Source organism: Centrocercus urophasianus, unplaced genomic scaffold, assembly GCF_019232065.1.
Source record: "Centrocercus urophasianus isolate 14NV4802_14NV808 unplaced genomic scaffold, USGS_Curo_1.0 seq_28, whole genome shotgun sequence".
NCBI lineage: Eukaryota > Metazoa > Chordata > Aves > Galliformes > Phasianidae > Centrocercus > Centrocercus urophasianus.
Window position 1 is genome coordinate 4,077,289 of NW_024884844.1, and position 15,117 is coordinate 4,092,405.

The 15,117-nt window shown below is 43.1% G+C and overlaps 1 protein-coding gene across 1 annotated transcript in view; it reads left to right on the forward strand.

Annotated features, from left to right (window-relative positions):
- SLC15A2 (solute carrier family 15 member 2) overlaps positions 1 to 15,117 on the forward strand; it is a 66,688-nt gene that overhangs the window by 5,283 nt on the left and 46,288 nt on the right. The window contains exon 2 of the mRNA XM_042827039.1: positions 12,654 to 12,785. Coding sequence (XP_042682973.1) covers positions 12,740 to 12,785 — 46 coding nt within the window. The 5' untranslated portion in view covers positions 12,654 to 12,739. The remainder of the gene's footprint in view (positions 1 to 12,653; positions 12,786 to 15,117) is intronic.

Genomic DNA, 15,117 nt, shown 5'->3' on the forward strand with positions numbered 1-15,117 from the left:
CACTGTAAGCTATGGCTCTGCCCTGACGTGGCTTTTGAGTCAAACTGAATCAGCCTTCTTCATCACAGTGTCTGACAGAGTCAGTCATGATATCTGTCACAGATGCAGATTTTGGCTCCCTGTGGCTTCAGTTTCAGCAGTGCAGGCTTTCTTGGTGAAGATGTTTGCTCTGGCAAACATGTAGCGAAGGAGGGCTGACTGAATGGAGGTCGTTAGATGGAGCAGGTGGCAGCTCTCCATCACTTTGTGCTTTGCCCTTCCCTATCAGTGAAATTAACCCCAGAGCTTGTGCTCCTGTGCTGGCTGGTCAATGAGCCATGTAAAGTTGTATCGTTCCTCCCTGCCTGCGTTGGCACTTTCCTCCAGCCTTAGAAGATCTGAATGTAATGGTCTTAGAGGCACAGAGATGTTCCCACCTCACCAGTGTGTCTGAGATTTAGAAAATCTTTGTCTTGAAGCAAAACAAGCTGTCTACATTTTGAAATATTAAAAGACATGGCTTTGTCACATTGTTTTTTGAAATGTTTTATTTCAATTGTGACCTTTTAATATGTGTTTAGAGATTTAAAAACCATAACTTAACTAAAAGCTTTGAAACAGAGTGTTTGAATAATTTTGAAATGTTAGTGTCTCTCTCTTTGCTTACATGGAGACAATCTTCTCAGTTCCTTTCCTCTGCAAGCCCTCATTTTTCACTGGTCTAAGCGATTCCCTACTTCCAGCTTAAAAAATCAGTCAATATAATCTAAATCTGCTGGATTCAATTAGAAAGGGCTTTCGCAGAGCTGCAAAGTCCAGGAGTTTATCTCTAGAATGCTAAGTGGAGGCAAAGAGGTTACCTATGGATATAAAATTAACCCTAGAATCAGTTTTTTCTCATTTCTAGTTTTAAACACTGGCAACTCTGTCTTTGGTTTGAGTCAGGAAATCACAGTAAGGGGCCTTGTAAAGCACCTAGAAATTAGTTGATAGTGAGACATCAAGCAGAGATGTACATCCACATATTTCACAGTACTCATACATTGGCAATTGGTTCCATATCCCTACAAAAGGCTTTAAGAAAGTGTGCGTGCTTGAGATTTACCATCAGCCAAGTCTCTCCTCACACTGGTTCTTGTGGCTACTAATGATGTGCTAATAATGTGAGACACAAGGGAGTGAGCCACCCAGCAGCTTAGCACCAGGGTAAATCTGTTTGCTCCTTGCAAGATGTAATGTTTTTTAGCTAGGCTTTGCTCCAGCTCTGTGTCTCTAGCACACAGAGCTGGGCCTGCTTGTGCTTTTCTGCAGTTCTGTATGCCATGTCACAACTTCACCCCCTGTATGTGGCCCAACACTGGTCAGGATGAGCAGGATGGTGCCTCCTTCAAGGCTGGCATAACGTGGATGTATACTTATTTGCATGTGTTCTGATGTCATCATGATGTCTGTAATTGTTTAAACAGTTCAACCTGAGGAGGATTGCACTCAGATGCAAAGAAAGTCCCCCCCATGTCTGAAATCTCTGCCATTTCCAGTTATAACCAAGCTCACCAATTACTCAGTTAAAGCTAAACCCACTGTAAGTCAATACAGTTAATTCAAGAAGCCTTAGGGATTTTTTAGAGAAGGATCAGCTCCTAATCAGTGCAGTGGGAATTGCCCCCTCTTTGTTCCAGGGTTGAATTTGCACCCAGACTTGCAGATGCTGATCTCGTGGAAGAAAATCAATTGTTTGTTTTTAATAAAGAACTTGTTCCTTGGAAGGTGGGGGAGAGACTGAAATAGTTTCCCTGGATGGTTTGGAGTTCATTAGTGCACTGATCAGGGAAAATGTGCAAAAAAAAGTGCAGATGAATATTCCGTCTTTAACCTTCGAACCAGTAATTCAGAAAAAAAAGCAATTGCTTCTGAATCTGAGTTCCAGGTGACTGCCTTTTATCTGAGCTCCATTAAATTATTCCCCTGCTAAATTCTCATGAAATAGGCTGTTTGCTCCAGCAGCCGTTGACTCCCTGAGTTTATTTTGCAACCAAAATGTTCTGTTTTCATACGTAATGATCCATCTTTCACCCTGGTGAAGTGAGAGACTTGAGGAAGGTGCCTGGGCTGCATCTTTCCTCACAGGATCCCCTTGTTTCACCTGCACAGAGCCCAGCTGGGTGAGCTGGCTCCTTCTTCTTGCCATGGCTGTGCCCAGCATTGGGGTACAACAGAGCAGTGTGAGCATCTGGCAGTGGTCTTGCAGAGCCCAGAGGCAGAGGATGCTGCTGCATGCTCATTGCCCAGTCCTACAGCCTCATCCTTCCCACCTTCATTCCCACTGCAGTGTCTCTGCAAGATTTTCTCTATTTGGTCCAGGTTATGATTTCTTCCATCCTTGGTTGCCCTGTGTGGTTCTTCCTCAGGGTTTATTTCTGGTGGCAACTACTAGATCCAACTGTCGACTGTTTATTCTGGGCTTGCAGAAGTTTCTTACTGCAATTTTCTTACAGAACTCTTTTCAAAAATACAGATCTGTTTATTTTTACTGACTGTGGCCAAAGTAGCAGTTCCAAAATCCCATAGGGATGGAGCACTGGGGGCAGACGTGCTGAGCTGGAGCTGCTCTGTATGCCAAGTGCAGCTGGCTGAAAATAGTTTTAACCTTTTTATAAACTGAAGCATTGTCCAGCCTTGTTTTCACTGACCTGACATGTTAATGTGCAGAACTACCTCAGCATTTCTGAGGTGCTGTTTGCTTGGAGCATGTTTCCCTTTACAGATTTCTTACTGTGCATGAACTCTGAGGCTGAATGAATAATTTATAAAGCTTTCTATCTACTGTCTTCTGGCAAAGCAATCAGAGCACCCCTCACACCATATTGCTTCTCTTCCTCCCTCTATTTGGTCAGCCTACAGTCACCAGTGCCTGAATTCCTTCCCTTATGTAGCTCATGCTCTCTAAGGGACTCCACGCTCATCACCCAATGTTTGTGGCTTTGATTCTAACTAATAGTCTGTGAAGGGCAGCTCACATAGCTTGAACACACTTGACTTTTCTAGGTGTATAGAAGACCCTTGAAGCCTGGGATTCCCAGCTGTCCTCATAGTCAACACCCGAGAAAGAGATTCTTCCAACCAAGCCATTTTACTATAGGTTTGGCTGCACAGACAAAGCAAAGCAGCTTCTCTTGCTTCTAGCCCTGGTTGCTCACAAAAATGGGTGGGAGGTGAGTCAGTCTCTCAAGGGACCACATAGCACCATATCAAGTCTTCGGAATTTCTCTGCCCCAAGCAGCTTGTATGTCTGGCTTATCTCCTCTAAAATAATCAGTGCACTGTTTGTCAGTCAGCCTTATTTAATAACTAACATGCCACAGGTGGTTTAGCAGCTTGAGCACCGAGGCTGAAATAATTACATTCTCTGGACTGAACAGAAAGGGAGATGTTGGAAACTTTGGGATGCTTGAGTGCTGTGGGAAAGTCAGTTTGATCCAGCCCAATTCCTTGAGATGCTTTTCATTCCCCAGCAGGGAATGGAAGATTTGGCCAGCACCTGTGAAAAAGAGGAAATTTTAGGGCTCAGAGAGATGAGGACTGGATAAGCCTAGCTGCATCACAGCTCCTTTTTTAGCTGCTTGTCCTCTCTGTAGGATCATTCGTTTCTACAGGATGCCTGCTCTGAAGCATGTGGTGATTGGGAAGAGATCCTATCAGTAGCTCTACTCTTACAAGGGTAGTGAGCAGAAAATATGAAAGACACCCCCTAAAGAAAATCATGAATTAAATAATGATTTCTCAAAAAGCATTAAGTTTGCATACAGAAATCAGAGCAGGGAAACTCACCACTACATTTCTATTGCCAAACCCACAGGTGAAGATTAACTGAAAGCCTTCAGGGACAACAAACAGAACAATGTTACTGTGGGGACAAGAGCCTGTTTTGCCATTTGTTTTCTGCATGTCAGAGGGGTGTGTGAGTGCTGCTGTGGATACAAGAAGAAACAACCTTGTATTTGTTCCTTACATTCACCTCAACAACATTTCGAAGCAGTTTCTAGCACTCATTTTTTGTCTTGGACTGCTGCACTTCTCCCATAATGGATATCCCCTGCTGCAGATATTTCTGTAAGTAATGTGCTTCGATTCTATTCTGTTCTTTCCACATCTCCTGGCAGAGGAGTGCTTAAGCATATGGATGCCACGAGAAGAATATTTATGGGAATGGGCTGCTTTGAGGCAATAATCCAAAATACCCATGAAGTGCTTCAGATTGAGATTTGTGCAAATCTGAACTGCAAACTTGTTTCTGTGGTGTGTATTCATTCAGATGAAAGACTTTGAAGTCTGTATTGTAACCTATGTGTCCTGTCACGCCTGCTCATATTGCAGATTGCTAGTGCTGCCAAACTACCTGAAATTCTTTGCAGAAATTGCTTAACATATGGTTTTGAAAAACAAAGGAGAAAGTGGAAAAACAACAACAACAACAAAAGACAGAAAATGAAGACACTACTCTTATTTATTGTGAATTAGTCATCCCTCTCCAGATATGACAGAATAACTGGGAGGAGGCTGGAGTCTCTTTCTGCTCTATTTTCAGCCAGTGCTGAAAGAAAAAGTGCCAGAAATCTCTGCAAAGTCTGTTCTGAGGAGATTTCCCACCAGTTTCATGAATCAAATATGTTTGGATTAACTGTGAATAAGCCCTTGGGCAGAACTAGTGTATCATGGGTTCATTGATCACAAAAACTTCTGTGCATGATGTCTGACCCAACATTCAATAAAGGTGATGAGAAACCTATGGGGGCAGCTTATCCTATAGCTGCGGAGCCTATTAGCACTTCTCTCTACAGCAGCTGGAGTCAGCTCTTCCCAGACAATGGCAGCAGGATTGCAGTGAATCTTGCTTATGTTCGTGGGCCCAAGTTACAGGGCTTTGAATCAGGCCCGGGGGCACTGTACATTGCTGATTTAAAAACAAAACAAAAACTGGTATAGCAAATGTTGTGTTGAGGGACATGGTTTAGTGAGAAGTATTGGTGATGGTTGGACTGGGTGATCCTGTGATTCTTCCAGTGTTGGTGGTTCTATGATTCTATAAATGAGACTTGGTAAAAATCAGGCTAATCTCTTCCTCCAGCTGCTCAGATGCCTTCTTTCCCAGCAGCAGTTAACAAAGATGAATGTCTGCTTCTTCCAGGATTGTTTGACTGTGGGGACAGTTTCAGGGCTGTCCCTAGATGCTGCCTACACAGTGATGTTTTCAAAGTTATGCCCCTCTGTCTGTTGATCCTTCTCTGAAGAGTTTCTAGTAGTGGTTATTGTGAACTCAGAAGTGTCTGTAATCAACTCTGCAATGATATTAAATGAGAGAATAGTTTTTAAAGGCTTCCCCTCCTGAAGTGTGCTGTGCATTTCAGAGGTGACAGGCAATGTGCAAGGACCCAAAACAGAGACATTTGAGAGAGCTTTTAGTCCTTGAGCCTTAGCCCAGTCATACATTGACTTTGGTTTAGGATCTGAGGGCCTCTGATTTAACCACTCCTTTCTCACTTGGCAACCAAGCCAAGAGCAGACCATGTTTCCTTTCCAATCCAGAGGAACTTGGAGGCTGTAAGAAAAACACAACAAAACTCAACAATTTTTATCACAAATTTTGCCTCAAAATGAGCTCCTCTGTAATGTCAGAATGACTCATCTTATGGGATTTCTGTTGAGGACAATGGTAGAAGTCCTGTGAGGCTGTTGCTGCCTTGCTTTCAAATGCCCCTCTTTGCATGGGATCCTCCTGTGCATTGCAGTCCCAGCCAAAGCTAAGCAGAAAGTTGTTGCAGCCGCTGCTCCAAGGCATGGATAAAACTTGCCGTATCTCTTGGAATTTTAGAGACATAAAAAAAAAAGAAGTGAAATATCTTTAAGTGCAACAGAAAGAGCTGTGGAAGCAACTCAGTATGAGGTAGATAAGGAAGAGTGTGAGTGAAGTGTGAGTGCATGCTTATGATCACAACCACACCACTTCTGATTTGTGTCAGAAAGGGGAAGAATACGTGTTTACAGATTTCCCACTGTACTACAGCCTCACAACCTCGTAGTCCTTCTGAGGAAGGAAAGAGTTAATGCATTCTCCAGCATTTTTATCGTTCCTGTAGAATAATCACCGTTCTAAAGATGCCTGCCTTGAAATTACAACGTAATCCTCTGCCTGACTTAACTCTAAAAATCTGGTGGCTGGTAGATAAAAATCATTGAGAACGATCATTTCATTTGAGGCATCAATAACTTCAGCAGAGCTGTTAGGTCAACAGCTCAGCTGCTCTGAAAATGGTGAACAAAAATTTCTGGTGTCAAGTAGCTCAGTAGCCTGTAACCTCCACCAGCACTGCTGGCTGGGGAACCATGATTTCTGGAAGTGGAAATCCTCTATTGAGGGGATGCTAGGGAGACCAAAGCTGCTTGTGAGGTTGTGTAAAATGGCAGTTTGTGCGTTGAGGAGTAAAAGCGCTGGATAAGCATTCGGGAGTTCTAGTCCCAGGTCTCGTCTCTGTGGTTTGTTTGCTGCATGACCTTGTAGTGGTTGTGTTTCCTTGTCCTTACCTCGACTTAATCCCTGAATCAGTTTGGTGATAGCTGAGGGATAGCAGTAGAGCTCAGACCTTCCATCTGCTCCCTCAGGCGGACTGCACAGCCCCGCACCTAGCAGGGTTTCTGCCTGAAACAACCAAGAGCCAAGAAAGCAGGACACTATGACCTGTCTCTGTGTGAGCTGTCACTGTGCAACAGGGCAGCTCTAGCACCAAACTGTGCTCATGGAGCTAGAGGCCATGCTGGCTGATGGGAATTGCAGGGGACACCCTCAAGGTATGAGTTTTTCTTTACAGCTTTTCTTTTAGAGGCACATGATCGTAGCCACCCTTATCCTGTTGGCTAAGACACTTAGGCTGACAGCCTGCAGGTTGGAGGCTGATGGAGGAAGACAGCTTAGAGTCTCTCTTTGAAGGAGTCTGTGCTGATTAGGGTCAGCTGCTGTTACCTTAGGGGCAGTTAATTGAGTGGGTATCAATAGACAGCAGGCCGTTTATCTCCATAATTTTCCTATCCTGTCTACTATTGAATAAAACAACTGAGAGGGAAGTTGTATTAACTTTACTTTTATCTTTAATTATCTAATTGCAGTAAAAGCCAGTGTTTGAGAAGTCGCTGAATACAGGATAGAATTGGTTCTGTAATAATAATAATAACTTGTTTTCCATCTTTGAAAATAAATCTAGTCTTTAGTTGAAAGCTTTAACTGTTGCTGGCAGTCATTCAGCTAGCACAATTTGGGCTCTGAGTACTTGATTAGAATAACTTTTAGGAAAATTGCCTTCCTGAATCTAGTAAGGATCCATTAACCTGATGAAACAGGGTTTGCTTATCTGTGAGGTTAAGACTCAAAACACAGCCTGGGCTGCATTAGATGAGACCTCTCTTAGAATGGCATAAAGACAGAAAGTAATAAAAGCACCATCTGTCATGTCTAGTCAATCAGATCTAGTATAAGAGCAGAATTATTCCTCTGGCTTCACTGTTATTAGATCATCTGTTTGTTAACAATGGGAAGTGTCAGTAATGCTGAAAATTGCTTTTATTGCCTCAAATTACTTCTAGATGTCTTTATCTTGGAGAAAATGAATATGAATCTGAGTTTATGCGACAAAGAAATATGCCAAGGCATTCTGTGTTGAGTCTATTTTGTGATTGATTGTTGGAGGTAAAACTGCATGAGAGATGGAGAAAAAGTGCTGTGTACACTTTCCTTCTGAGAACGATTATTTTTATAAACAAAGCTCCTCTTGTGGGTTGCTGAGCACTCTGAGGTTCTTTGAAGTCAACTGACTACAAACCTCCTCAGTGGCCCTCTGCATCTCATAGGACTGGCACTGCCAGATCTTCTCTTGTATCCTAGACGTAGCCAAAGGCCACGTAAAAGGTGACTGCTTTTTTCATCACGGCTTTATTAAAGCTAACAAATGTTGGCACTAATGGATTTCTCTGTCACTGAATACCAGTGTGGTCCCTTCTGTTTAGTGAAGACTGTACAGAAGCTCTTGGGTAGACCTAAAGCTGAATACTGAACAGCACAGGTGTGAGAGGTGGTGGAAACCCATATTGTCAGTTGGGGCTGCCAGGTGTGGGCATTTTGCTCCACTCTAACGCAGGTGTGAATGGCTGCTGGTAGTAATAAATGTAAAGAAGGACCAATCAGTATCTAACAAGTACACCACAGGAAGATAAAGGAAATCTGTGGAGGGCTTGTATTCTTACAGTGCATGAGGAACTGCTGAGAAACAGGTTGGTAAAGCAAAGGGGCCCGAAGATGATCGTAGTAGCCTGACGAGTGAAAGTGTCCTTAAATAGATTCATCAGACCTCCTGCTGCTGGAGCAGGACTTGTGCTGAGCCTGCAGTTGCATAGCTCTAATGGCTTGCAGCATCTAGGCTGTGGGTGCAGGAGAAATACCATGTGCCACTGCCCGCTGGTGGGATGTGCTTCTGATTGCTTCCCTGCAGCTCTGCTCTGCAGTTGCCCATGAGAAAAGCGTGCATTTGTTCAGGGGTGCTGTTTGTGTAAGAAAGGGGAACTTATGAACTCCTCCTTTTATGTGAGTATAACCTTTTTCCTCTGCAATCCGAGGGGATTTGCCCTAGAGTGCCAGTGGAGAGCAGACCTCCCTGGGCACAGCATAGCCAGGACAAAATAAATTGTGCTACAGACTGTCAGTTCAGATTGTATGTTTAGACTAATTATTTATTTATATATTTATTTTTAAAGGAGGAAAAGTCTCTAATTTTATGCCTTTCCCCCTTGGGATTTGATACAGGGAAAACCCCCACAGCTACTCTTCCTGCTGGAGCTGCTGGCTCTCCCCATGTGACAAAGCGATCCCTGCACGGGGAGGCAGAAAAGAATGGATGTCAACACAAGCTCGCTATGAAAGTGTAGGGAACCAGAGTTAATAGGTCTTGGATGAGCCCCTGATCTGCCTGGCCCTGGGTGTAGCAAAAGTGGGAGCTGGTCCAGGAGGATCTGATTAAAATCTCGCAGCAATGATGGTCCCAGGAATGCAGAAGGTTGAACGTGTCTATCTGTGCTCGCATCTGGGAGTGGCCACTGATGCAGAGCGGGATCTCTCTGGATTAGATCGGGATTTCTATCAGGACAGAGATATTTTAGGGATTTGCATGTTCCCTGACCTGGCAGCTTGCCCTAATGAAACACTGATTATGCAACAGCAATCTAACTTAAGCTCTAGCAAAAAAAAATCTGCTGTGCTGAGAAATGGTGAGAGTAACCTCTCTGTGATGGCAAAGATTTGAAATTGTGCAGTGTATTATGTGTCCTGACACAAAGAAGCTTGCAAGGAATGGAAATAATCAGGCTGTTTATTGTTGGTGCGTGAAAAACAAAACTGGAAAAACTATAATTAGAGCCTGCCCCGAGATTCTCCTGGTTGTATGGCCAGATTAATGATTGAAAGTGTTCCCTCCATACGTATGGGAGATTAGTTCTGCTTGTTTCTCATTTTATGGCCAGTGGAGCTAAGGCTAGCTCAAGGTGACTGATGCATAGCAGAATCAGAAGTGAATCCCAGCGTCCTGCTGCCACATCCAGGAGCTGTGAACCCTCCTTTGCTGTCCAGCAGACCCCAGAGCTGGGCATCTCTGAGAACTGGCTGCGAGTGATGGAGGAGTTGCAGGATTCCTGCATTTCTTGCTGCTGGCTGCCTCTTGCTGAAGGAGAAACGAGAGTGAAAGCAGCTGTTTGCACAGAATGGGATAGAAGATGGTATGAGACCACCAGGTCAGTGTGAAAAGGGCTGTTCCCAAGGCAGTATCTGTCCCAGAGGCTGGAACAGACTACAGATGGCTGAGATGCTGTGTGCAATTGTTTTTCAGTCTTTGCTGTGATAATACTAAAGGCAGAGCAGCTTGATGGATAGGCTGCTGATCTGGCACACGTGAATTTTGAGCAGTCTGCCTTCATCAGGACATTTTTTTCCCCCTCCTTTGCTGATCTGTGAAGAGGAAATAGTGACATCTGCTCAGTGAAATGCCCTGAGACCTACAGCAGTAAGAACCTGCTACCACTACCACCAGGGAGAAAATGTTCACCAAACAGCCACCAAGTGCTTTTCCAAAGTTCTGCCATGCCACATCCATCTTTCTTCCAGCTGCAGTGACCTCCCAGCTTCTCACTTCATGAAGGGGATGGATGATCCAGCCTCAGGCAAGTGGACTGGGTAAACCTATGGATTCTTCTAGTGCCAGGTTTTAATCAAAGAGCTGGAGTTACGCCAGAGCTAGTCAGCTGTGGTGGTGGGTATGTGAGAGCCTAGCATTAGGGGCATTATTAGGGGCATTAAGAAAGCCATTCAGAATTCAGTATTCTCACAAGTCAAACAGCACTGAGTAGGATGTTAGAAGGTGAGCTCACATTCCCTTTAATGCCTATCTTGGTGCTCCTTTTCTTGATTTCTTTTTTCCGAGACTTTACATACCTATGTGAACAATAAAACTAGGTATTGTTTTAATAAGGGACTGCCTCTAAGACACGAGCTGCATTCTTAAAATGCTTTAAATAGCTAAAGAGGGAGATGAAGGCCAAGCAGGAAGGACAGAGAATACAAATGTCCCAGGGATTGGATGTGTGCCCATGGGTCCACACTGGCTGGGGCACCTCAGTGTCCATTTCCTCTGTTTTGAACCTCCAGAAATCAATGCTGCTGGTCAGCTGGGAGTCAGGGCACGGTGCCTTACCTCACAGTGTCAAATACAACTTGGAATTGCAGGGGGGAAATGGTTGGAAAGGAATTCAAGAGGTCGCTTAGGCTCTCTCCGTACTGACAACTTGAATAGTTAAATTATTCCTGGTTTTCTATGTAAAGTATATTCTTCCTTGGCACTTACTATTAATCAGCGCTCTGTTCCAAAAGACCACAAGTCTTGTTCTGGAGCCAGCTTCCAATATTTGCAGCAATTTTGTGATGTTTCCATCCTGAGAGCCTAGAAATGAATTTAATGGTTGTACTTTGCTCTGGATTTTCTTCATTTCTGTGTTTTGCTTGAATATTCCCTGTAAATGAAGAGAAATATCCTGATTTTTACATGCTATAACAGTCTCTTTAAAAGTCCTTTAAAAGGGAAAGCCCTTTCCTGATGTGTTTCCCCTTCCACCAATCTTGTAACAGAAGCCACAAGCATTTCCAAGTAAAGCTTTTTACTGTTCTCTTTCTCTCTTTTCATCTCTATTTCATTATGTGGCCTACAGTGCTCATTCCTCCTTTCTGCCTGTTTTTCTCAGTGCTTGCCCAGAGTTTAATGCTGCTGTCTTTGCTGTACTTTGTACATCTACTCATAATTTGACTAATGCTCCCTAGATTTTGGCCACGCGTCTCACACTCTAGATTTAAATCCTTCTTACCATCTACATGTACTTTTATGTATCTTGTGTGAAAAGCCTGCTCTTTGGTAGCTATAAAGTTACAGAATTGCAAGGTTGGAAACTACCTGCAAGATATCTAGTCCCTCCCATTCCTATTAGTACCACAAGCTACTAAACCGTATCTCATAGCTCCAAGTTTTGGTTCTTCCCTTTGCTTACAACTTAACAACATCTTTTCGTGAGCTGACTGTGCTGTCTTTCCTTTTTATTTTGGAATTTGGTCTGAAGTCAGCTTAGGCCACTCACTGCTGTGCGTACAAGCAGCTCTGCTGCCTGTGTAACATTCAGTCGTGTCTCAGTGTTTCCTCATGTACTTTTCTAGTCCCCTTGCCCAGTTCCCCTGGTCGGCCTTAGTTCAGCTGACAGCAGAGTTTGTTAGGAACTGCATATCTGTTTGTAGCATTCACTGTATTTGTATATTGAGCAGATGTGGACTAGGATTTCAGTACAGTGAAATGGGGAAGAAGGCTGCAGTGGCTTCAGGGCCATGTGGCTATGGAAACTCTTCTTTATTGCTAAACTTAGAGCAGTGGCTCACAGTGACATTTACCTGCAGAATATATCCAAGGCTTTTCCTGGTAGGAAAATGCCTTAGAGCCTTTCTGAAAGGACGTCACAGCAGTTCAGGGGACATCATAGGGGGAACGCAGAAAGGGGTAAACAACAGACACAAGCCAGAAAAGAACCTGGGTCCTCCAGTCATCTCATGGCTCTAAGGTGAAGAAGAAACTGGGAGAGCAGCACATCCATGTTATGTCTGCATTCCCCATTCCCATATGACACGTGAGGAACCAGTAACTGAAGCCAGTATCTCATGAAACCTCGTGTCTTCTCACAGTCTTAACTGCTAACAGATGTGCAGAGTTCAGGCCAGTTCTGTAGCTGGTGTACAGACTCACAAATCTGTCTGGTTTTATTGCCAGCTATAGGTCCTGTCTCATCACAGGCCCAGTCCCTGTTTTTGTCTAGTAGAATTTCTTTTATTGAAAGATATGTAGCTGCAGCACAATGTGGTTTCTTGTGAACATCCACAAGGATGTCATGCAGCCTCAGTAAGAGGCTGTACTCAAGTACAAAGGTGGATTCCTTGTGATGTTTTGGAATGAGCAGAAATGACTTCTGTTTGGCTTCGGGATTGAAAATAAATGAAAGTTTAACTATTTTATTGGTGACCAAAGGACTGCTGCTGTGAAGTGAAACATTAACAGGGTGAGAGAGAGCCAGGACTGCTCGACAAGGTTCATCTTCAAGCACAGCATAGCTGCCTTCATCTGGTGCACCCAAAGCAGAAGAAATGGCAGAAGACAGTGAGCTGCAAACTGTGAAAGAAGCCCAAGCTGGTGAGAGAATTTCTTAAAATTCCTTTTGCTAAACTGAAGGCTAAAAGACACCAGGAAGGATGAGAAGTTTCTCTGACGTGTTTAGGCTGACTAGTGACCAGATAAAAGGCACTTAAAGACAAGCTAGGTATTTGATATTGTTAGTATTGTTGGTTGACATACCTTTATAGGTTTGAGTCTATAAGGGCTAGTGAACAGGCTAGTAGAACAAGAAGGCAGGACTAAAGACCTCTGGCATCTTTTTTTTTTGTTGATCAACATTTGTGTGTGTTTGTTTGTTTGTTTGTTTGTTTAAAATACTTCAGGATGAGTCTGGGGTGATTGGGAGCCAGTCTTGATCTATCTAAAAAAAGTTAAGCTATGATCTTTTCTATAATGGAAGAATTGGAGAAAGGAAGCCAGAAGTGGTCTGGAGAGGTTATCTTGTCCACCTGAAGATAGACCAGGGCTTGAAGTGTTCCTGGCATGCTTGTAACTTTTTCTTAGGAAAAGAAAGAGGAGAGAAACACAGAAATGGTGAGAATACTATAAAAGTATGACCAGTGTGTGTGAATTCAAAATAAAACTCGTTAGAAAGAGACCAGTGTGGCTGAGCTGAAAATCAAGGAACAGCAAGATGAATGCAGGTATAAATGAATGGATCAGTTGAGTATGAACAGATTAATCTGTACAGCACTGCAGCATAAAGCAGTGAGAATCTAAGAATTGAAAATGCAAAAGAAAAATGCAGATTGTTCTCCTGTGGATTTAGGGATCTGAAAAATTTAAATGATGAACTGAAAGTTGTAAAATAATGTATTCGTGGAAACTTACAGCTATGCAAGGCATCTGATAGCTGAGTATTACATTTAAGCATGGGTCATCTTACAGGTTGTCCACTTGCAAGAATGACAACGGAGAAAAAAAGAAAATCTTACAGAAAGCAGTACTTGCTTTCATGCTTACCAGCTGAAGTTGTTTAAAAGAGGCTTTTCATGGAAATTCAGAAGAGCAAACTTCAGAGTCTTTCAGATCTGTCTGCCTGCTTTGGGACAGGACCTGACATATTGAGCGAGTCCCTAATATGTTCTTAAATATCAGACATCAAGGATTGCCTGAACTCTGCAGCCTCAGCTGCACCACCTTTTTGCCAGTGCTCCCACATCCTTGCAGAAGGGAAATTTGGCCAAAAGAGGCCCCAAATCTTCTCTACTGAAGTCAGTTATTTTTCTCATCTTATTGATGATGAAAGTGGAGAATAGTTGATCTCTGTGCCTTTTTCCCTTGGGGTAGCATTTGGCAGTCTTTCCTGAATTTCATCTTATTAATTCCAGAGGCACAAGATGGTTTCTCCCACGTAGAAATTTTGAATTCATGCCCTATTCTCCATCCCAGTTCTGGGCATAAATGCAAGCAGCCTGCTGGCTGTGCCGATGTTCTCTTTGCTTGTGGAGAAGTTGGGAACCTGCATGTTTCCTGCCTTCCTGGTATGTTGGGGAAGTATTGTGAGCTACCCTGAGAGGAATTTCCCTGTTGTCCACTGGATGGATATTTTATATGAAGCCTCACCTGCCTTTTTGAAGACAGTGGTGAAGCTTGTCCTGCCTCTGTTCCTTACAAGGAAGTTGGTTCAAAAATCACATCCACTGCTTGAAGGAGAACTTGATCAGCCTGTAATGATTTGAGCAAAACTGAAGGATCCAAATATTGTATATTGTGGCTTTTTTTTCTTTTAGTGAAGACATACAAAAAGAACACAACTACTCTGGCTTCTCTCGATCAGCCTTTGTTTGCTCGTTTTCTAGTTTCAATAAGACTTTCATTTTCCTTCCTCTTTCTCCAATATTTACAGCATTTCTAACTCCTTTTCTTATTGCCTTTTGTGTCCCCTGCTAGCTATAATTCATTTTGTGCTGTAGCTTTTCAGCCTCTATTGCTCCATACTCGATCTGTTTGTTTATACTCATCTTCAGAAGTGTCACCTTATTTCCATTTGTGGTACAATTCCTTCCCAATTCTCATCCCAGCCACACAGGTCTCCTATCAAGTTTTATTTAACTTGTATTTGAGTTGCTTGCAGATATGTTCTCCTTAACTCATTCTCACTGTTTGCTGTGACTTACCATTTATTACCGGATGCTTTTATTCTTTTTTTTCTCCCTTTCTGTCTGGGAAAACCTTCCAAAAGATAATGGCCTAAACATCTCTGTGCTGTATTTGACAAGCAGCATGTTAATTCCACTGACTGATACGTTTTTTTCATTCTAGTATTAGAAAAATCATTTAGCCGGTGTAAAGCACAGGGCTATGTACACACAAGGGAAGCATAGCAGCAGATGCTAAAGGTAATATT